Source organism: Brachyistius frenatus, unplaced genomic scaffold, assembly GCF_029030835.1.
Source record: "Brachyistius frenatus isolate BFR_SWC_R1_liver_20210118 unplaced genomic scaffold, ASM2903083v1 Contig_25, whole genome shotgun sequence".
NCBI lineage: Eukaryota > Metazoa > Chordata > Actinopteri > Embiotocidae > Brachyistius > Brachyistius frenatus.
Genome location: NW_027210624.1, coordinates 807,609 through 831,476, shown reverse-complemented (window position 1 = coordinate 831,476; position 23,868 = coordinate 807,609). Strand labels below are relative to the sequence as shown.

Genomic DNA, 23,868 nt, shown 5'->3' with positions numbered 1-23,868 from the left:
CGGTTGTTTGTGGTTGTACATTAAACAACCGTAGAAATCTAAGCCATACATTTAGGCTTAATTAGGCTGCATATATTTTGGCAGATATAATTGACAACAAAGGATAATGAATGTAGAGGTGGGATTTGATTTGCTGGTTCATCTGACAGGATCAGGTTCAAAATGTGATTGGAGGCAGATGACTAACACTTTCCCGCTTAAAACTTACAACTGTGATTGTTAGGGTAGGAAGAGCATTTGTTTCAGTGCAGCTACAATGGTAGATTGTTGATTATTGAGCTTGAGCTGACTATCTTTTTTGTTTGTGGATGTCTGTCTCACACAGTAAAGAATGTAGCTTTATTTATTAAATTTCAGGGCTTTGACATGACATTGAATATTGACAATACATGACTTGTACACAGCAACTTTCATTCTTTCACCTTGTTATATGACGTGTTCTTCTACAGAGCTCACACCACAATAATCCCATCTTCTAATCAGGAAAGCTTCAGAAGACACTTAAATAGGATCTCTAACAATAAAACCTTCACCAAGTCTTGCTTGCAACTACAGAATGCAAAAATAAAGCTTTGCAAAGCTTCAGCTTCCATGATTGTTTGTTTGTTTACTGTTTATTCATTCTGCCTTAAGGCTCTCATTGTTGGAGAAAACAGTGGATACGTGGAGTGCTGTTTTGCCAGATTGGAAATCTTAGCTGTTTGACTGTCCTGCTAGCACTTGAACGCAGCATCATAATTTTACATTGGAAAACAACTTGTCAGACTGAGCATCATATATTACACAGTTAGTTTATCAAAAGATAGTATTGGAACTTCTCTAACATCCTCCCCTGTCTCCAACTTTAATTTGCGTTTACAATTTCCTTTCATGTTAAATTTCCAAACAGCCCCACAGCTTGTTTTCAAGGGTTTCTTGATATTCAGGGGGGTTATTAATTCAGGTAGATTAACTGCCACTTTCCCATTAAGAAGTTAAAACTGGGAGGAGGTTTGGCAAGGCCGTTTTGTCGAGCTGCCAACAGGCTCTCTCCAAGGGCTTCAGTCTGGAACTGCAGGCTGCAGAGCCATTGAAACAAGACAGCTTTCACTTTGTGTGTGTGTGTGTGTGTGTGTGTGTGTGTGTGTGTGTGTGTGTGTGTGTGTGTGTGTGTGTGTGTGTGTGTGTGTGTGTGTGTGTGTGTGTGTGTGTGTGTGTGTGTGTGTGTGTGTGTGTGTGTGTGTGTGTGTGTGTGTGCGTGCAAATACCCTAATGTGCTGAGGCATAATTTGGTGGATTAGAGAAATATTACAGCCCAACAATTTTAGTGAATTGTCAATGATTGTCCATTTAGCCATTTTGCATCACTTACTGCCAAAAGACAAAAAATGATTGTGTATCCCACACTCACTGATTTCAACCCCTGGGAACCTGGAGACATTTGTCAACACACACAAATAGAGAAACAAAATAGTTGCTGGTTCAGATATTAACATTCCTAAAAGTCATAAATATTTGAGTGTTTACACTGTGTAAAGCTGTAAACTGGCTGTAAATCTACACTAAATGGCCAAATGTATGTGAACATGTGAACATTACAGCCATATTTTATTGTTGAATATGTCATTCTGAAACCATGGACATTAATAAGAGGCTTTGTTGGGAAGGCATTTTACAATATTTTGGAAAAACCTGGATGCAGGGATTTTCTCAATAATAGTATATTTCCATTCAATCCCTCACAGACAAATTCAAGCGTACCTTTTCTATTTTAGTTTGATCTTCAGCTGAGCCTCACATATTTGTAGGCCACAGTTCCCTTTTGTACAACGTTGACTAAGCGGTTGTGCTCAGTCTGCCTCTAGAAACACAAACATACTGTTTCAGAATGGAAAAATTAATTTTCTCGTGTTTTTTATCCCCACGTGTAGCACTTTGCCACATTGCAATTCCTCACTCTGTTGCTCACGTGCTGTTTACTGTTTGTGATTCTGCAGATCAGTTTTCATTTACCATCGTATCAGAGCTGAGCATCATGTCTGTAATGTGAACCTTCAAACTATATCATTGAAGAAATATTCAAATAATGTATGTATGACAAATATAACACTCGAAATTGTGATATTTTACACAATCAATATATTTACTTTTGATACTTTAAGTGCACTGTGACAGTACTTTCAAATGCTGGACTCATATTTCGTCACAATGTCGGCAGAATCTTGTAAGTGATGCGTTGCATAAAGGTTTAAAGTTCTGCAATCGTATCCTAATTTTCAGCGACATTTGCATTGTAAATTCTCTCCAAATGGTCTTTCACATAATTATGTATAAAGAACCATATGGAGATTAACTCAAATAAAAACATAATTTCAACCTCACTCACTCACACACATCAAAGTTTGAATTAAGCATTATACCGACTTTACGGCAGTGCATTTTGTATGAGTGGAGCTAAAACATCATCGCCACCAGAATTCAAGACATAGTTGAAGTGAAAACACAGACCAGACACACACACACACACACACACACACACACACACACACACACACACACACACACACACACACACACACACACACACACACAAACATTGCACACACACATTTTTCCAAATAGCCATAGGCTAATGATGCCACGGAGATTAAATCTATAAGGAAGGCTGAATTACAGCCAGCCTTCATTCCTGCCAATACTGTTGAGTCAGAGAGGAGCTGGAACTCCGATACTCCACACTGATATGCATGAACTTTTTTTTTTTTCAACTCCGCTCCAATGACATCTTATTTACATTGCAATTAAATCCCAGTTTGAGTCGTATTGACATTGTCAATACTTGTTGCGTCAAAAAAAAAGCTGCTGATAGCTTTGCACTGCACAGTGATTCAGATCATATCTGTAGTTTATAGATGGCGTTTTATTTCAATCATACAAATGCTCTATTCAGCTTATAAGTGAAATATGTTTATTTTTTGCATGCATCACTTGAAACCAGGAAGTTTTCTCAACATCCCTCGCTTCCCTTTCCTCGCCTTTTTCCTTGCCACCTCTTCCCCGCCAGCACATTCTCCCTCGCCAGTATCAAAACTAGGCCAGCTGAACAGAGTAGGCACAGAGCAGTTTGCCGGTGTAGTTGAAATGAGAGATAAAGGCTGAAGTCAAACAGGCGGTGCACGGCAGAGCACCGTCGCCTCTTTCCCCAAGTTGCATCCGAGAGCTGTCGAGGCGTTCGCTTCCTGCCATGTTTAGCGTTGTGACAGAGCATCTGTAACACCTCCGCCCATGGCTTCCACAACTCTGTCACGTCAGATGAAATCAACTTTCAGAGAGGAGAAGTAAAAGGAGAGGTGGTAGAGGGGAGACGGGGGAAAGGCACGTACAGGAGATATATATATTTTTTTTCTGCTTAGTGAGGAAGGTTTTTGAGATGTTGCTTTGGCTGGAAACACAAGCACTGCCTGCACCCTAGTTTCACCGTATATTGTTATTGTTGTCAGTCACAGGCAAAAACGTCTAGCCTCAGCTCCAGGTATGTGGACACGGAGGTGGTAGAGAATACCTGAACAGGAAGCCATGGGTAAGAATAAACAGAAAAAAGAACCGTGAGTGGTGAAAAAGTGACCCGGGATCGAGTGCCTGGGAATTAAGCAACAATGGTGTTTCTAGATGTTGTCCTGAATGAAAGTGAGTTATGTCATAAAAGTAGGCTGTACATGTACTGGAAAGGTGCAGATATTTTTTTTAAATTTGAGACCACAGAAAACAGAAAAACAGGGCTGTGTATCGCTCAGAAGGGAAAAATCTTACCGCAACCAGAAGGCTTTGCAGTCTGTTTCTTCCTAGGCTGCTCCCCAGGTCACAGGTATTAGATGGGTTTATTTCAGGCTTCCGTTGAAGCCGGCCTAAGAAAACAAGGAAGTAAAGTCTGCACTTCAAATTAGAAGCCGTCAGGCTAATTAAAATGGACATCTCAATACAGACACAGAGTATTATAGTTAGAGTTAGTTTTAATTCATATTTATCAGTTGTTATTTATGTCACTCAATCGTTTGTGAACTGCTGTTTTTAGGCCTTCAGTTTGGGATTTTGGCTGCCGCCATCTTGTTTTTTTGGAACTAGACATGACCATATATGGACGAGCTGGAGGGGAATGAGGTGTGGATCTGACAGAGAACTCAAGGACACTAGGCCCCGCCCACCCGTACCGGCAACCTGACTGCCCCCTAGACATGTCAATCAAACCAGGCACGTCCCCAAACATGCCTGTCTTTGAGACCTAATATCTAATTAATTATGGAATCCATTTCAGATTGACAACCTGAAAACTAGTCAGAAGGAGTGAAAATAACTATTGATGCCATAATTACTTGTGGAAGACTAAATTGTCTTTGCATTTCATGAGAAAAGTTTAAGCTTTTTTAGAATGGGAGTTTACTGGATTTTTTTGGAGCCAGCTCCTAGTGGCCTTTAGTGGTAATGCACTTTTAGGCACTTCAAAGTTGTATATATTATCCATGGTTCTACAACCATCTGATTATGTATAGACAGGCTCATTTATATATAAAAAAACGACCCCAGAACACCGTAGACAATATACCATCAATGGCTGAGAACCGTAGCTCACCACAGCTCGAAATTAAATTTTAGCAAACTACACCTTTTTTTCCCTGACATTTTCCAAAATACATATAGGTACTATATTGGGATCTGTAAGCAATGCTTTTACATTGTAGGGCAATCAAATGAAGAATCACATAACACAAAATAGACCCTGTTACAGTACCCACAATTGTAATTCATTATTCACAAACTGGCTTTTTCACTGCTGTAATTTCTAGCATAGCAAAATATGCATGTCTAAATGAGTAGAAAAATAAAAGCACCAATACACAATAGTTCTTTATTCCAGTTAAATGTCATTAGCAGATGCTCTGGATCTCTTATATTGAGACGCAGGTGTTCTGTGATGCATAACCAGAAAAACAACAGACGACATTAGATGGAGGCATTAATAGTGTGAATTCATTCTTGGAGAAATGATTTCCTTGTTGTACATGGTTTCACTGTTGCACTGGGGATTGTCAGTAATTTATGAACTGGTTCACTTGTAATTACACCTGTGTACCACCAGGGCTTCATTGACGCATTCAGATGTGATAGGAAAGATTTATACATCCGTCTGTAATTTGAAGTAATTGCACCCATGATTTATATATGAGGTCCCTGGCTTTCATTTAACTGAAGTTTGATTATATTAATTAATGACTCCCTATTTGGTTGTACCCACTAACTTAAGGCTCAATTACAAATATATACATGGATTCACTATTGTAGATGCAGCAATCTTACTTCTAAACACCAACAAATGTGTGTACCTCCTAGAAAATGCCCCTGTGGCCCAAAGATTTCCCGGCATCTTCCATAATGAGGCACATCTTCCTTAGAATTCAAAATGTGAGATGAAATCTCTACTGTTGCACAAAATGCAGTTTCGATTACTTATCGTATCTCTGTAGAAGTTCATAAATAGTCAAGCACCAAAATAGGACATGGGAACCTGCAGTCATCACTGTTCTTTCATGTTAAAAACCCAGTGTACAAAAACCTGCTACTAACACCTCTACAAACAAAGAAAGGTAGATCCAAGGGATTTTACTCTATTCTGTGTCCCAGATCACATTGTACACTGTAAAGAAGACAATTTAGTGTGTGCATATTAGGAGCTAAGGAGGGGGCCTAAGGTGATATATTCCCAGGACAGCTGTCTTTAAAAGGAAAATGTCCTTAAATGTGCTAATTCTTAATGTTTTACATTACTTTGAGTACTTTGAGCTCTGAAATAGTGAAAAGCTCAATGGCATTTGTCATACTGTTTCCCCAGAGTCCCTGACTATAAAAAAAACCCCACTTGAATAAGCCATTTTGTTTTTGTTCTAGTGTTGTCAAGGCTTATCTGAAGTCTACCAATCGGCTCTAACTTAGAGTGACTCTACCCCTGTAGAGCTGCCAATCAGAGAAGCAGCTCATTAGCAGAGAAGCTGTTTCTACTTTACCCGTACTGTAGGTGACAATAAGCACTCTAGTAGAAGCTCCATTAATGTAGTTTCTATAAAAAAAAAAAAAAACATATCAACTTTCAGTCAAACATTTTTGACGAAATGAGTATGAATATATTATTTGGATATAAACAGATACAAACACAAGTCAATTTTTTTCAGTATTCTTGTTGAACAATTAAGTTGGATATAGATGACAGAGTTATTAATAGCTTTACGTTCAATATTCAGGCAGTGAGGCTCATCGTTGATCCAACCCAATATCACACCTAAGTGTATAAAACACCTGTCAGTCTACCAGATGATATTGTCTCAGTGTCACATTTTGCCCTGCCTATACATGAAAAGTAAGGAGCCTTATGATTAGGCACCAAAAACTAGTTGTTAGGAGTAAACCCATGGTTTGGGTTAAAATAAATAATTTTACATGAGCAACGTTCATCACATAGGTGATGTACCTTACGTAAATTAAATACATTACATTATTTACATTATTTATTTACATTACGTCAAAGAATCCATGTTGACTATTTCTCATAAGCTTGAACTCTGTTTATGCAGGTGAAAGTCCTGTCAAGTCATAATGGGGTCATTTACTAAATTGACACCTTCTAATCAGTGTTCTGGTGGTCCATCTGAAAATAGTCCGATAATTGATTAGATATAAGGCCTCCAAGAGTGGCATATTTGGGGCGTGTCCGTTTGGATGACAGGCCTAGGGTGCAGGAAACTTTGGGTTCCTAGCCAGATTGGGTCACATCTGCTGCACACTGCTGGTCAGCTCGTCTAAATATGGTCTCTTCTGGCTCCAAAAAAAAAAACAAGATGATGACAGCCGAAGTGCCAAACTTAAGGCTTCAAAACGGCAATTCACAAACCAGTCGATGATGTTACGTCTGGTTGCTGCTTGGCCTGCATGAGGCAAAACGTGACACGGTATCCTCTTGTAGACCGATGGGTGTATTTCATGCTCTGCCATGATACCAGGCAAGTCGATCACTTTTGTCACCTTATTTGTTGGGCAGTGCAGGTTTAAGCTTGATCTGTGTTTTTTTTTTTTAACCTCGGTCTCCAACTTGACATTGAAAAAGGTAGGTAGGTAGGTAGGTATATACTTTATTAATCCCCGAGGGGAAATTAAAAAAAAAAAAAAAAAAAAAGACACAATCTTGTGGACATCCTCTTATTTCTTGCAACCTTCTTTTTTTTTTCAAACATTACAGTCGCCTATGACCAAATCTAAATAGACATATTAGAATTACATAACACCACGTGTGTATGCAGATTTAAAATAGGGAATACATCAAATAAAATAAACATAAAAGCTTCCACATTAAAGTACATAACAATATTTCCCTTTTTTTGTTCTCCAGCCACCATGTAGCACACAGCAAGACCACCAAACTCCTTTCATCACAACAAGACATGAACACCTGCTGCTAACTTCATGAGTGACTTCCTAAGGGAATCCATTGCTATAAAATATGAACCTTAATATTTACATTTGTGTGCAATCTTATGTTCAAATACAGTGTTTCTACATTCTGATGTCCTCTGAGGGTTACCAAATAGTTCCTCCTCCCTTATATAGGCCTATTCTTTCAGCTATTTTAAGCCTATTTGTTGGCTACTTAATGAGCACAGCCTGTGTGCAGCGATCACAAGCTCAACCACTGCATCTAATCCCTCTTTTTTAAAGTGGGTTGCAGCCTGAAACCGGTGTGCTTCTGCAGAGTCTGGTGCCAGAAATGTACACAAATTTTACAGGTCACGCCGCCGCAGCACATGCACACAAACACACACGCGTTGCTCTGTGTGGTCTCCTTAGTTTGGATCTCTTGGTTTAATTAATCACTGGTAGAGAGCTTAATTCATCTATAATTTCAGCAGAGTGGAGTTGATTAGTGTAGTATTTCCCTCTGGCCCTGTGAAAGTTTTTGATTTCCCTTTCTGTATCTTTTTTTGTACCCCTCCACCCACCATAGCTTCTCTCTCATCTTTTATAATGGCGGCTCATCAGGAACTCAGAGACAATCAGCTGGCAGAGCACCCTTGACTCAGTTTCTGAGGGCTGAGATTAGAATGCCGGCGGATACTTGAAGTTAATGTTGTGAAATCAAGTGGATCCACTTGTGTTTCATTGTTTCTGGCTGCGTGCTATTCGACTCTTCCTCTAGTTTTTATTTTATGAACTGCTGTCTTTTCTGGGCATGACAAGTGATGAAGGCGAAGAGCGCGACGGGTTTTCAGAGAATTGATGTGTCAAGTGTATCCTCTTGCATCGCTGCATTGTTGCTAGTCGTACTGAAGGGTTCTTTTGATATTTTCAGTGACGTGTGATGATGGAGAATTACACATTTCACTTTTTGATTTGTTATTTATGGGATTTTTGATGGCTGCTTTTTCATTGGTGACAGTCCACAAATGTTTTCTATTTGTCATGTTATCTCACGTTTACAAAGAAAATCCCGTGGCAAAAGTTGAAAGTGATGATTAAATAGGGGCATCGTCATTTTCCATAGTTACAACTGCTCTTGCATTAAGATTTTTGAATGTTAAATCTGAGAATAAGATGTCCAAGAAGTCCATTCTTGGCCAAGTTTGAGACATTTCTTTCAATTTTGTAAATATACAAAGCTGTCAAAGATTATAGGAATAGTGCCAAGTCAAGTCCTCTGTGTTTGTGTGTGTCCTTATTTTTTCCTTCAGTGTTTTGTGTGACTTTACTTTAAAAAGAATGTGTGTGTGTGTGTGTGTGTGTGTGTGTGTGTGTGTGTGTGTGTGTGTGTGTGTGTGTGTGTGTGTGTGTGTGTGTGTGTGTGTGTGGGCGCGCACCCATTTTGTCTGTCAGTGTGTTTGAGTGTCGTGATCCTGTGTGCTGTGAGAGAGGAAAAGGCCCAAGCTCTTTTTCCCAGGAGTCATCTGCCAATCATTTTCTCAGATTCAGTGGTAAGAAGAAAAAAAAAATGGCGGGGAGGGAAGGAGACAGAGGATGAAGAAGAATAAAGGAGGAAAAAGGAAAAAGAAGAAAGTGTCCCTGTAGAATGACTAAATAGACCTTCAGTGATCTGACAGAGAAGCCTGGAGCTGCATCCCAACTACATTCTGCACAGTTAAATATCCACTCTGGGAAAACTGAGTTTTACCACACTATTGATTTTAATCATGCTTTTAAAAGCTCTGACTTTTAAGAAATTAATAAAATAGCAGACCCTGAAGACATGGGGATAGAAAATAGAAATCTTGTGAATCCGAAAGATGACGACTGATTGACATTTTTTTGACGTCACGAACGTCCTCGGACACATTATAAGGTTCTTAATTTACCCCTTGCTCCGGCCGCAGCCGACCGCTCATTTGCGAGAATAGATTCTTGACGTTCTCATGACGGTCTGTGGAGCTGCTAATGAGGGGTGAAGCTTGATGACACGAGCTTGATTGAAAAGGCTCAACCAGGAGGGAATGTGATCATGTAAGAGTATTCAGAGCAAAAAAAAACAAAAAAATATGTTGACGGACACTACGCTGCTCTGCTTATTCTTCAATGTCAGCAGAGCAGATGCAAAGCTATTTCTACTAATAGCATTTATTTTCATCACCTACTCATTCTTAAATGGTTTATACTGTAAGTAAAATAAAATGTAAAAAAAAGTCTCCACACCTTTTAAAATCAGAGCTGAAAAATTGTTGCAACTGTCCAAAAAAACCAATATTGACCTGAAAGTCAGAGCGGCCGTTTGCAGAAGAATCAAATATCAGTTCAGGTAAAACATCCCAAAGAATATTTGTATCTCATTTACCAAGCCCACCCGTAGAAACATGGTCTTTACATTTATGTTTCCTCATCAGGCATCTCAGCACAAAACCTCTGTAGGTAACCTAAAGCTCCAACATGCTGTAAAACACGTGTGTAAATGTGTAAACAAGACTCAAGCAGCTAACGTGTTAACAAATTAGCATGAAGCACATTAATCAATAACGCCGAAGTCATCATTCTGTTTCTATATTTAAGGGGGTACATCTTGTCGGGACCACGGACGTCCGTACAAAATGTTGTTATTTAATTCAGTAGTTTTGGAAAATAAAGGATAAAAGGATAAAAAGGACAATGACTGTTGGCATGACAAAAAGGCCAACAGTCATTCGTCCCCTTTACTTATACCCAAAGTCATAAAACATGTAAAGGTGTAAATCTTCTATTTTAGTGCTCTTTTCATTTCCTTTCTACTGCATCTTATTGCGAATGGTTGTGTGACCAAGCAGGGAAGGGGGCTCGTTGAGCTTGTGTTGCAGGTCAAATTTGTCAACAATGACACGTTCAGAAAACCACCCATAGCATACACTCATTAAATGCACTTAATTTGTCAGCCTCCAGACAAGAGGGCTCACACCAGCAATTAGAGGTAGGGAAGAGTTATGAGCTGTTTCAGATATTTGGAGTCAGAAAGCGTTTAAAATGACAGGTCCCTAAAACAAAAGTTATGAAAATACCTAATGTCTCAAATTCAAACGCATTTAAGTTCAATCCTAAAAACAAAAAAAATATCTTCAATAAAATATAAATAATAACATCGAAGAGGAATAACTACTGTTAAACTGCAGCTGATTGCAAAAAGTAGAGTCGTTAGGCAAATGTCCTGATTCCAATGGAAAAGCATTAAGCACTGCAGTAAATAGCACGATGGGATGTACGGACAGACTGAAGGTGAATGCATGCAAATGAGACAAAGGTCACAACAAGTGTAAAGTGGTTTTGTGCTAACGACACCAGTTAAGTTGGTATTTGTTATAAAATGATATGAATAAATAAATGAATAGAAACATACTGAATACTGCCCTGTAATAACATGCAAATAAAGATAAAAGTCAAACAGAATTAAAATACTAACCAATCCAACGATTAAAAGCACAAATAACTAAAAGCAGTAGAGAAAAAAAGAGTATGCAGGTAAACAAAGCAGAATAAAGATGAGAGCAGAGCAGTCATAGAGTGAACAAGCAATTGTGGGCAACACAAAGCAGCAGAGGCAAACTCTTCCCTCAAAGGAAAACAAGAACTTGTCATGCTTCCCTCAAGTTTTCTGAAAGCGTGAAGTCAACCAATAACTTAAAGGGGGTACCTCCCACAGTCTGTGGTTTGGCGGAGAATATAACACAGTTACACAGTGATTAAATATACCAGGAAACACTGATGTCCCCCCCCACCAGCTTCTCTACCTTCAAGTCCTCTCTGAGGGCATATTTAACACCACAGCAGGGGAGCACTGGTCTGAGAAGTGTTTAAAATTTAGCAACCAGAAAAAGCAAACAAAGCAGGCGCGTTAAATGCTGCAGCCCACGCAACACACCTCAACCAGGGAGTGAGCAGCAACGCCGCAGCAGCAGCAGCAGCAGTGTAGGAAGATCAGAGCTTCAATGAAGGTTGTATTTCCTGTCTCAGCAAGCTAGTTAATTGAATTGGCTGCTTTGCTTACAAGAGGCAACTGAGGTCGGTGTGTATATTTAACCTGCTGGTTTCAAGTGTGTTTAACCAAAATATATTCAGTTTCTTTCTTGAATCCTGAATACATTCCACGTTTAGGATGAAAGGATTGTTTCATCTTACTATATGTAGAGTGACTCACAACGATCTTGGCATATCCTATGATTCTAACATTTTTCACATTTGCCTTTATGAATCATGTGCTGCACAGTTATTTACCATGGCGTCAGATCAGTGTCATAATTCATAAATGTGTTTCAGATGAACACACAAATATGTCTTGTTTCAAATATACGTAACTGAAATCCACAAATACATGTATTTAAAAGTATTTGCAATTTGCATAAAATAATTTTTCCATGTTTTTACATTTATATACAAACAGTTGAACTTGCATTTACGAAGCACTTTTGGTAAAAGCAAGTTTCTTTTTAGTTTCTAAATAAATGTAGCAACATCCAAAAATGTTTTATGAAACTTACAAATACTTTAAAATACACGTATTTGTAGATTTCAGTTATGTATATTTGAAACAGAAAATATGTGTTGCATCAGAAACACATTGGTGAATCTTTCTCTGTGCATTTATGAATTATGAGACAAATCTAATCCCATAATTTACTGCAGCACACGATTTTGTTGCAACATTTGACATTTACAGTACGCTGAATCAAAAATGCAGGTCTCCTGCCTTGCTTTGCTGATAATTGATGTCCATACCTTTTGTTATAGCTCAACTATTCCTCTGTGTTTTCCACTTTTTTCCCCCTCTGGCATCAAATGACAGCAAATGATCTTGCACTAATTTGTAGGGTAGGCTTATTGTTGCAGGCAGGTTGGGGTTTGTATCCATGGGGAAGCAGCCAGGGCGGCTTCCTGCAGTGGGGTTAGGCTCTTAGCTTGGTCAAGGTGACAGTGATCCATGTCTCTCCGGAGAGCTTCTATGTAGGATATGTAGCGCTATTATACCATTAAAAAATAGCAGCGGATTGAGAGATGGTGGGAGAGAAAGGAATGGCGGTGGGGGGGAGCGTTTGATGTAGCCCTCACCTTCATAATGTCAACCCCTGAGGGATCTCTGCTAAAAGATAAGGGGTGAGCATGTCTATGGGAAAGTCCTGTACTCAGGTTTTAACGTACAGTGAGAAATTCCAAAGTCTTCGTTTTATCTGGCAGGACAGTTTGATTGAGAGATGTTGCACTGCAGAAGCCAGCAGATCGATCATTCCCTGGTGTATTCGCTCACCGTAGAAATGTCATCTTAATGAAAGATGAATGACACTTGTCTTGGAAACGGCGGAAAATAACAGTGATCCATTCCTGATTCGGTGCAGGCAGCGAGGCGGTCGACTAAAATCTATTTTGTGTTTCAAACTTCAAAGCAAACCTACTGTATACATGGAGCAGTTCAACTCTTTACTGTGTGAGTCACAGTTTTATGTAACAAGCATAATGCATAATCCATTACATCTTTGACCACTTCCACTCAGCACTCAAACAGAAAAGTTAAAAAGTAATACTTAATAATGCTCCATTTGTCTTTTGGAGATTTTTAAAAAAGCGATTAGGCTTTGATTTGAATTGCTGCATACTTTTTTTTTTCTTTTGGCAGTTTAGCACACAGCTGGGTCCTCTTTAGATATTCCTCACATGTATTTCATTACTGTCAGCTACATTAAGACACTACTGTCTAAATTAGTGACTCCCAAGTAGAAGCACTTAGCAGGCTACCCTTGCGGGGGTTACCCTTGCAATTACCAGAGGGTGGAAATATCAGATGTTTTACTACATATTTTAATAAATTGAAATTATGTTTACGTAAAGACAAATCCACATATTGAGTCAGCTGTAACAACTGCACGAAATTTCGGTAGTACGTGAGCTGATATATTTTTTTTTTCTTCAAACTTGGCAAAAAAACATTCAGTTGATACCGAGGATGAACTGAGTTGATTTTGGTGGTCAAAGGTCAAAGTCCCTATGACTTCACATCCATTTCCCACTATGATTGTGATATATCAGGAATGCCTTGAGGTAAATTCTATAAATGTGGGACAAACATGCCCGTACATGAACTACATGTACACTACAACTTGAGTGGTTAGCGGAGGCGTACAACCGCCGGGCAGTAATTTTAGTTGAAAATAATTATTGATGTCAAATGACACACAGTGTAACTCATTTAGCAACTCATTATCACAGCAAAGCGTGAAATAGACATGCCCTACCACGACAGCAAAATGTGAGATAGCCACGCTGAGGGCTGTCTCGGTGTGAAGGTCACACCTTTTGTGAGCGTGAAACTTGCGCACGTAAATGTCACGTGACGAGGGATCATGTTTCCGCAGTATTTGGAGATAGGATGGCTGACGTGGTGGCATTAATGCCAGACTTCCACGCAGGACGAGGAGGTTTGAATCCATGAGGTCACAACGTTGTTCTTGAGTTGTGTTTTGTTCCCAAACCTCAGCCATATTCTTTTTCCCGAACTCAAACCGAGTTTTGGCTAATAGTTTAGTTTTCCTGTAAATCACATGGCATTCAGTAGGTTTCATTTTTGTCCAGGAAAATGTTTAACTGTCACGACTAGATGTTTCCAAGCATCACTATTTCACGTTTTGCTTTAGGGGATGGGCGTGTCGAATTCACGCTTTGCCATAATACAGGGTTGCATTTAGAACAAGAAAGGGGCATCAGTTCATCTGACGACTGTATTTGGTTGATTGATTTATTTTTATTCTTCTAGACATCATTCACCTTTTCATTCGGTTTGCATTTAGATAGTAAATTCAAATTTTCCTCAAATGAAAAACATATACCTACAAAGTAGGAATTCAATGAACTGTACACTGCGTATTGCATGAATAAGTTCCCCTAACGTCAAGTTAAATGGGTGAAAATACTGTAACCATTAACCTGTCAAGTTAACCATCGGTGTTAAAAAACTGTTAGCTGTTGCTCTTGATGAGTGTACTTACCTCGCTCTCACAGATACACCATCTCTTAAGCAGGGGGATATCGTCCTGTCCTCCGAACCATATCGTAGTGGCACCCAGTGGGCCCTGCATTGCTGTATAAAAGATAATGGAATATAAAATTGTTTTTATATCCTCTGAACGTGCAGAGGCTGCGTGCTGAAGGCCTATTGTTTTTAGGGTCGTGAATCTTCTAAATCGCTGCCAGCGATGGCGGCTAACGCAACACAAGGACATTCACACGTCGTCTCAGCTCATAACCTCCCAGCAGTTGACTGGACAGCCCACACTGTGGTGCTTAAGGCGGGTGAATGGTGCGGCTCACTGCCTTAGCTCACTATTGGATTTCCCCCAATGGTGCAACAATAAAAGCATATTTCATCTGCCGGACCCTTTGAACTGTTGGTTTCCAGCACACTTCAGGATGCTGATTTTTGGTGGAGCAACAGGACTCTTTTTCCAAGTGTGGTGCAACAAATGTCATGCTGAGACTAACTTTGTGGGTTAAAGTCTTACTTCCAACATAATTAACGTTGTATACTGCATACCTGCACAGTATTTACTCACATGCATTTAGATTTTGACAGTTTGGCAGAGTCCCTGTTTTCAGTCTTTATGCTAAGCTAAGATAACGACTGCTGGCTCCAGCTGCCTATTCAGCATACAGACATAAAAGTGCTAGTGATCTGCTTATAGAAGTCTCAGCAAGACAACAAATAAGCATGTTGCCCAAACAGTTTTTTTTTTTTTTTTTTTTTTTAACAATCTGAGGATCATGTGTCATTCAACCACTACTAAGGATGAACATTTTAGATATATTTATTATTCTTCAGCCCATTTATGATCAAATTTGTTTGAAGCAAATCAAAATTCCACATTAAACAAGAGACCCTGGTGTGTGAGTGTGTGGTATCAGCCCCGTTCCCCTTTTGCCTTGTTGACCACGGTCCAGGCTGGACGACCTCCGGCCGACCCTGAGCCATTTGAAAATATGATTGTAATCCTTGTGAGGATTTGGCTAGGGTGTCTATTACCGCTGTAATCTGTCACCCTGGCATCCAATATTCATTTCACGTCCAGGTTAAGCTCCTCTTTCTGTCTGCACCACCCATCACCATGGGAGAAAGGAACGGGGGCGGGAGGGGGTGGGGGTGGGGGTGGGGGGGTCCAGTAAAGGTGTTGGCTGGGGAGAGACAGAGACAGAGAGAGAGAGAGAGAGAGATAGGTTTTGAAATTGAGAGAGCACTGCTTCAATCAAGCCCCTGGGTCGGGGTGAAGAAATCTATTGTGGAACACAAGGTCTCATTAATGCAGCAAGGATAGCTTTAACCCCCCCCCCCCTCTCCCTCCCTCCTACCCCTACCACACCCCCGACTTACACACATATACACTCACCTATACACACACACACACCCCTTGCAGAGTAAAGAGAGGTCGAGATGTGGGAAAGGAAGGGATAGATGTGTGAAAAGAGATTTCTGGGGAGAAGGTGAGGTAAATTCTGCAGCGTTGAGGCAAAGAAATGTTCACAGACATGGTGCAGAGCTGTGATAGGAGTTCAACATAGAACTTCATGTAAAACATTTGAATGTTTGAATATGCTGCATGTGGTGGTTTACTCTTCAGGTTTATCGTTAGAGCAGTGCTGAAATGATGGTATGTTATTGTTAACCCTGTAAAGACAGCTGATGAATGCTGCACCTTGTCTAGTGATGGTCACCATTTCCACGCGACCTTGGACAGGATGTACAGAAGAAGAATGAACGGATGGATTGAAAAATGGTAGCCTTATTAGCCAACAAGATCATAGTGTCATGAGATATTTGAGTACATTATCTCATGACAATGTTGTTTTTGATTGCCCCACTGTTATGATAATGCACAGACATAGACTGTAAATGCAGCATGTTTGTTACAACAATACTGTCAATCGGATCTTCACAGACAACAAAGGAGGAAGGTGGAATTATTTTCAAATAGTATCTCTCAAACTGTCTAATTATTTTTACTAAATCTGTGGAGGCTGGAGTGTGTGGCGAGGAAGCAAGCAGGAGTTCCTGAGTGTTTTAGTGATAAACTCCTCCATCTGTCTTTTTTTTTTTTTTTTTTTTACTTTTCACTAACCAGTAGCCAACGCTTGAAGCTAAAATGATTGACACCCACCGCAGGGTCAATAGTGCACATATTGTGTCTAATATGGTATTGGGGTCGCACCTAATGGCAAGTCTTATTTTATATATAAGCAAATATCTACAACAGTTTTATTATTTAGTCCATCATTTTTACACCCGAAGTGTCATTTATCATTTAACATGTTGGTGCTGACATGACTGTTTGGAAAATTCTTCTTCTTTAAGTCTGAGATGGATACAGACATTTTTTAATTTTTTTAATTTTTGTGCAAATGAAAACTGTATTTGATGCACCATATACACAGTAGTCTGTTGTACCGTTAGTAGTAGAGTATATTTATAGCTATAAAGCTGTAATCTTCATGAATAAGTATTTCATGTTACGTGACATTAACAGCACCTGATTTACACCCGTTTTTGTGAGCAGTGGCACGATTTGAAAATGGACCTGGAACAGCGGTTTTCAAGTCAAAAACAACGTCAAATCACATTTTAAAATGAATTGCTTTCTTTCATGTTTGCACACTTTTGAAGGGGAACGTGTTGGAACAAGAAACAAAGAGCAGGGAGCAAAACAAAAATTGTAAGGTAGAAATAGGAAACGACAGAGTGTGGATTCAATTTGCTCTCTGGTTTTCAAGTCCAAGACATCTGTCACACAAGCGAATCGGTTTGATTGGTGTGAGCCCATCTATCTAGATGGCTTGTCTGCAGTTAGTAAATTTATATTCCCGCAAGTCCCATCTTCCATTAGAGCTTACTGCGTGGCCGGGCCAAGGCTGTCAGCCGCCATGGTCATATCTTATTTTAAAATGAGACACGGTCAAAACCTCAGTAACTTATCTGCTCCTCTCTTCTTTTGTATATGAACACTACTCACCATCCCTGGTGCAGCCTCTCTATCTGACTGTTGGTGCAGGTACAATAACCAATGAGAAAAATTCCTACTTCTCAGAGAATCTTTTCAAATCATTTTTTTAAACGTAAGATGAAACACCTCTTTTCTTGACAACTTGTACGTAGGGCCACAATCAGAAAATGCACATGAATAGGTGATGATGCAGCTTGGTATGTTTTCCACAAAATGTACAGTATTTATTCACATATTCAAGTCAAGCAATAAATCATAGAAATTAGGAATTTGCATAAAAAGGAAGAATAATTTCTTAGAGGACAAAAGTTTAAGCGCCTTTTCTTTCTTGATTTCAAGAGATTTTTTTGTTTTTGTTTAAATACCTGAACATGACTCAAAATGTTTGCAGGTACGGAAGCACAATAAAAGTTGTAATATCTGAAATACGTGGCCATAATAGTGCCTTTTTTTAAAAGTTGAATTACTTCAGATCAGTCATATAAAGTGTTACCTCTCTGAGAGCATCAGACAAATTGTTCTAACAAGTCTCAAAGAGAAAACAGTTCCTCATGGATAGATCGTTACTTTATTAATCCCGCAAGGGGACATTTCTTTGCTACAGCAGCATTTATAGATCCAGGTAAGGCACTAAAAATAACAGAGTAAAAATGCACAGTATATACGATGAAATAGAATAATATTAAATTAAACTAACTAAACAATAGTGCAAAGATTAAAACAAACAAGCAACAGTGTTATAGTTGTGAGATTGATTTGGCCAAAGGTGAGTTATTGTACAGTCTTATTGCGGTGGGCAGGAATGATCTCCTGTATCTGTCCTTGTGACAGCGGAGCTGGAGGAGTCTTTTGGAGAAAGTGCTCCGCTGTCCCTGCAGCAGGTGGTGGAGAGGGTGGACAGGATTATCCAATATGGATAATAGTTTGTTCATGACCTGAACACTACAAATAGCGCTGGTCTGTGGAGTGCAGCTCAGTGAATTTAGTCTAATTCATTATCCACTAGTTTGCAGTGCTGCTGATTTCTATTTGAGTCGATCCGTTGGATTAGCCTAAACTGTTTCACAATAATGGGGACGACGCCAAAAGAATTTAGAGCTGATGATTTGTGAAATCCACCCACAACAACATACTTGTTGGTGTATGAGCACACACACACACACACACACACACACACACACACACACACACACACACACACACACACACACACACACACACACACACACACACACACACACACACACACACACACACACACACACACACACACACACACACACACACACACATACACACACACAGTTCTATCTCACTGCATCACAATGCTAATAATCGGATTAAGCCGGTGTGTTTTGGGGCGGATCGACGGCATCTCTATTAGCACCAATTTGGCATGACCTGTCCGCTCCAGCAACCTGAGCGCTGGTTTGGTAATCTGCGATGGCTGCCCCCCCATCCTGGCTGTTTATCGTCACACTGAGATTAATAGAAACATCTTTTGTAATTGCACAAATGTCACTGTTGTCATGTCGGGCGCTGTCAATTGTTTTTAATGTGCGCTAAAACATTAATTTGCTGGCGGGGTCCTGAGCGCTGCCCGACAGTAAAATACAGAATTCTGCTATTGATTTTTTATGAGGCCGTACACTCAGCGTTTTATCGCCCCGCTCTTCTCCGGCAGACCGGTGAGGTTATTGATCTTCATAAAGGCAGTATTTTGTCGCTAAGCGAGATGCGGGGAGAGACAGTAATGAAAGGTTTTTAACCTGTGTGTTCGGGGGGGTCGCTGGACCACTGGACAGCGCTGTGCTACATGCAGCAGGTTTTCAGCTGGCTGGCCACACGGATCGATAGGGATACGTCTTTGTCTGATTACAGAGATGTGCTGGTGAGGACGACAGTTTCTGTGTGTGTGTGTGTGTGTGTGTGTCTGTCTGTCTGTGGGTGTTGTAGAAGTAGCTGACACTGATTCTGCCTTATTTAAACACAGGTGAACAAAGCGTTTACCTTTAGAGATCATACAATTGCTCTCATAAAGACACTTTAAGAACTGTTTAGGCCTGGGTGATATGAACAAAAATCAATATTATAATTTATTTATTTTTACCAAATACCTCGATATCGATATTGCAACAATATTGAAAGGAAGACTTTTGATTCTCTCACACATTATTTCCACGAGTAGATGTTGTATATAATCCTCAGTAAATTGGATGTAATGACTGGAACAGTCTGGTGAGTTCAGAAAAATGACATCATTTTACCGTGATGCTGCCTTTAAAAATCTGGAAAAGACTCCAGTTACGACATACCATAATATTATGATATCAAAACTCTTAAGACAATATCTCGTCTCATATCACCATATCAATGTTATATTGATATATTGCCCAGTCCTACTTCAGGCTAAACAGTATGTATCAAACTCACACTGGTGTAGTATAGGCTGATGGCAGCATGAAGGCATTTCCTGTGTATAAGCTCTGGTAGAATGTAACCAGGTGCTTTACAGCTACTGTACATCGTACTGTACATTACATTTATCTTACACATATAATTACTTGCTACTTTGAAGAGCAGGAGCCAATGAGTATATTATAAAATTGTATAAATTGTTTAACCTCCTCGACACTCAGTACAGTTGCTGGAATCAACTCCAGCTTGACATGCTGCAGCATTTTATATTGGTTCCCACATATTCACAGATCTCTAGTAATGATCCCATAATGACTTTTGCATTATTATAACACATTTTAAGTTCAAAAGAAAAGTCTGCATATATATGGTGGGAGATCATTGCTCAGTGTAAGAATACAGTACAATACTGCATAATTCTAAACCTAATTTCACAGCAATGAGTGAATCAAAATATACTGTAATTTAAACGGGTTAGGAACTTTAGAGAGGAAGTACTTACAAAATACAAAACGCACTTAACTAAAAATAGTTCAGTCACCGTGGTCTCGTATGAATGCAGTATAATTTACTGTGTAATAAATAGTCTGTTTTTCTCTCTCCTCCTGTATTTGTACATTTGTTCCAAGCAGAACCCTCCACTATTACTCAATAACAGCTTTAGGTCTCCCTCGATGAATGCACCTTCCCAACAAGTCACATAGACACAGTCAACCATTCCTGCATGCCAAGTGTGTCTTTTAGAGACTGCTCACACCTCCTAAGCACGTATAACTGTCGCCTATAAATTATTGCACATCTGTCTGTGGATACCCGGCGCACCAGATGCTGCAGTTAATGGCACACCTAACCTCCCACCATGAGATGGTACACTAAAGCCGAGTGGAATTTTCCACTGCCAGCCCGCCTTCATCCTCCTCCGTTTCCTCCCAGCAGCCTCTGTCCGTTGCTGGGGGGAGGCCTGCAGGGGATGGTCCAGACAGGATATTAATGGGGCCCTCCAACAGTCAGAAGGCCTGACAGAACCCTGCTTCATTGTCACCTTGCCTTGGAGGACGAGGGAAAAACTTGCAAAGCTTATTAGCCGAATGGAGCAGTTTCTCCCTCTAACTTCCTCGAGCTATGCCTCACCGCTTCATTAGACCGTCTTACATCAGAGGCCTGCTCCTCTCCCTATTTCCTCACTACATCGCCACACTCACTTCCACACATACACACAGGGTGACATCTCCCACCTAATCAAGTAGTGGATTATCTTGTCCTGATAAATTGGAGCTTGTAGCACTTGAAAGGTCCTGGTGGAGGAGTGCCTCCTCCCCCTGACAGCTAGATCGAGCCCCCAGGGAACAAGGAGAGAGAACATTGCCTGGCAATGATTTGTGGTAAATCGGACAAATGCTTTTGGAAAGACCTCTTTCAAGTTTGGGCCTTGATGAATTTAAACCTTGTGAATAAACTCTGAAAACAGAGAGTGAAAGTCAGTCATTACATCTATTTCTCTGAATGAAGTTGATAAAAATGATCAAATCCTACAAAACATTTAAGTGCATGCTATAAAGAGTGAATATACTGCTAATGAAACAAGTTGGAAAGCATCACGAGGTATTTGCACATATTTGAAGACCAAAAGAGACTGAAAAGAGACTTGCTGCTCTTTTCTATTGACTGATTTTACAAATTAATTTGCGTTCAACGAATGCAAACTCTTCTTGTAATTCCAACAAGAATGAGCAGGAGAAGTTAGACATCTTAATTTCAGGACTGTGAATGACTCTTCATGATATTTGTAGTTCCACGGTGTGACAATGCAATAGAGAGAGGGGAAGGAGCTGTAATGTCAAGCCTTAACAGAGGTGTTGACAGACTCTTAAAAAATAAATGTGCAACATAAAGCCTACATGTCTTCAAATATTAATTTATAAATGCACTCTACAAAGCTTGTATAAGCACGTGACAGCATCACTGAGATTCAGCTTTCGAGTAATGCCAAGCTCGAGGAATCAGAAATCAAATATCTCCGAATGGCAAATAAGACACTGTATGAATGCATGCTTACATGGTTCTCTTAAGATGAAGGCACGTTTTTTTTTTTTTTTTTTAAATTTGCAGCTGAACAAATATCCCCAAATTCAGTCAGTAACAGCTCCACAATTGTAAGGCCAAAATGAAAAGCCTTGGGCTCCACAAATAAGAAGCACTTGTAAGAACTTTTAAATTCAATAAGTCTATGTGTCCCATTACATGGCCAACGTGAGACTGAAAACCTTAAAATTCCCAAATTCAATTCTATCAAATTTGATGCAACAGAAATGAAACACAAAATGCTACATCCGTTTTAGCCATAACAATGGCATAACAAATGGCTTGCATTTTACTACCAGACAAAGTCCCGGACCTCCTGAATAGAAACGGTTAATAACCAACTCTGAACATGACCTGATTTGTTTAATTTATTTCTTGCTACCACTAACACATTTCTATTGCGTTCTCTTTTTCTGTTCTCTGTTTCCTCTACTCTGTGCAGGAGAACCCTTACATGTGTAATAATGAATGTGACGCCAGCACTGAGGAGCTCGCCCACCCTCCAGAGCTCATGTTTGACATCGAGGGCCGTAACCCCACAACCTTCTGGCAGTCCACGTCCTGGAAGAAGTACCCAAAGGCCCTCTTGGTCAACATCACGCTTTCTTGGAACAAGACCATTGAGCTGACTGACGACATCGTCCTCACCTTCGAGTCTGGCCGGCCCGAACAAATGGTGCTCGAAAAGTCGCTAGATTACGGGCGAACCTGGCAGCCCTACCAGTTCTACGCCACGGACTGCCTGGACGCCTTCACCATGGAGCCCAAGACGGTGCAGGACCTGACTCAGCACACCCTGCTGGACATCATCTGCACTGAGGACTACTCACGAGGCTATGTGTGGAAGTATGACAAAACTGTGCGCTTTGAGATCAAGGACCGGTTTGCGCTGTTTGCCGGGCCCCGGCTCCACAACATGGCGTCACTCTACGGACAACTGGACACAACCAAGAACCTGAGGGACTTCTTTACCATCACCGATCTGAGAGTCCGCCTGCTCCGGCCTGCTACAGGAGCTACGATGGTGGACGAGAACAACCTATCCAGATACTTCTATGCCATTTCTGACATCAAAGTTCAGGGCAGGTAAGACAAACCCATCTCCACACATGCTGTTTGATATATTCATGGCTGGATTACCAACTAGGAAAAGTGGGCAAATACCAAAGGACTCCAGACTGGTAGGAACTTAAAAAGTCCAGCTCAAGTGATTGTCATGACTTCAATGATTTAGTTGGTTCGATTTCACATGTAAATTTGCAATTAGTCAACTAAAGTGGGGTTAATAGGGGCCCAACAAAAACCTTTAGCCAAGGGTGTACTGACAGGTTCGTCCAACCATGCATGGACAAATTCTCTGAAGGGATGCTGTTACGATTGATAATGTAAAGACACCTCAGTGGATTTTCTATGGTTTTATTGCAACTCCAGTACAGCTACCCGGCAGCGAGGGAAAAAAAAGTGTTTACCGTTAACTATTCTTTTCAATTAGGCAGTAGATCCATAACGAAGTGCAGAGTTCACCAGTTGTCAGCACGTCTTAATTAACCGAGCAGCTTACGGTTTGCTGAAGCACTTTATTTTGGACGCCAGATTCATGCAGCCATCTATTAGCCTGCGGAAAACATTCGATGTAGCATTTGAGCCGTCAGGTCGCCGCATGTTGCAATTAGTGTTTGATTCACAGGATCCACAGAGGGTCATATAACATGCAAACAAGACGCCATTATACTGTTAGCAGAAAGACCGACAAAAGCTTCCCCGGCTTCTCGACGCTACTACTACAAGAGTCACTGGGGCATAGACTTAAGTAGATCTGTTTTACACTGTGTGGTTTTTCAATTTAACAGATGTGAATGTGGTTGTGGGG

The 23,868-nt window shown here is 40.2% G+C and overlaps 1 protein-coding gene across 6 annotated transcripts in view; it reads left to right on the top strand.

Annotated features, from left to right (window-relative positions):
- ntng1a (netrin g1a) overlaps positions 1–23,868 on the top strand; it is a 116,287-nt gene that overhangs the window by 34,754 nt on the left and 57,665 nt on the right. For all 6 annotated transcript variants that reach the window (XM_069697959.1, XM_069697963.1, XM_069697961.1 and 3 more), the window contains exon 3: positions 22,441–23,084. In XM_069697959.1, the coding sequence (XP_069554060.1) occupies positions 22,441–23,084 (644 nt within the window). The remainder of the gene's footprint in view (positions 1–22,440; positions 23,085–23,868) is intronic.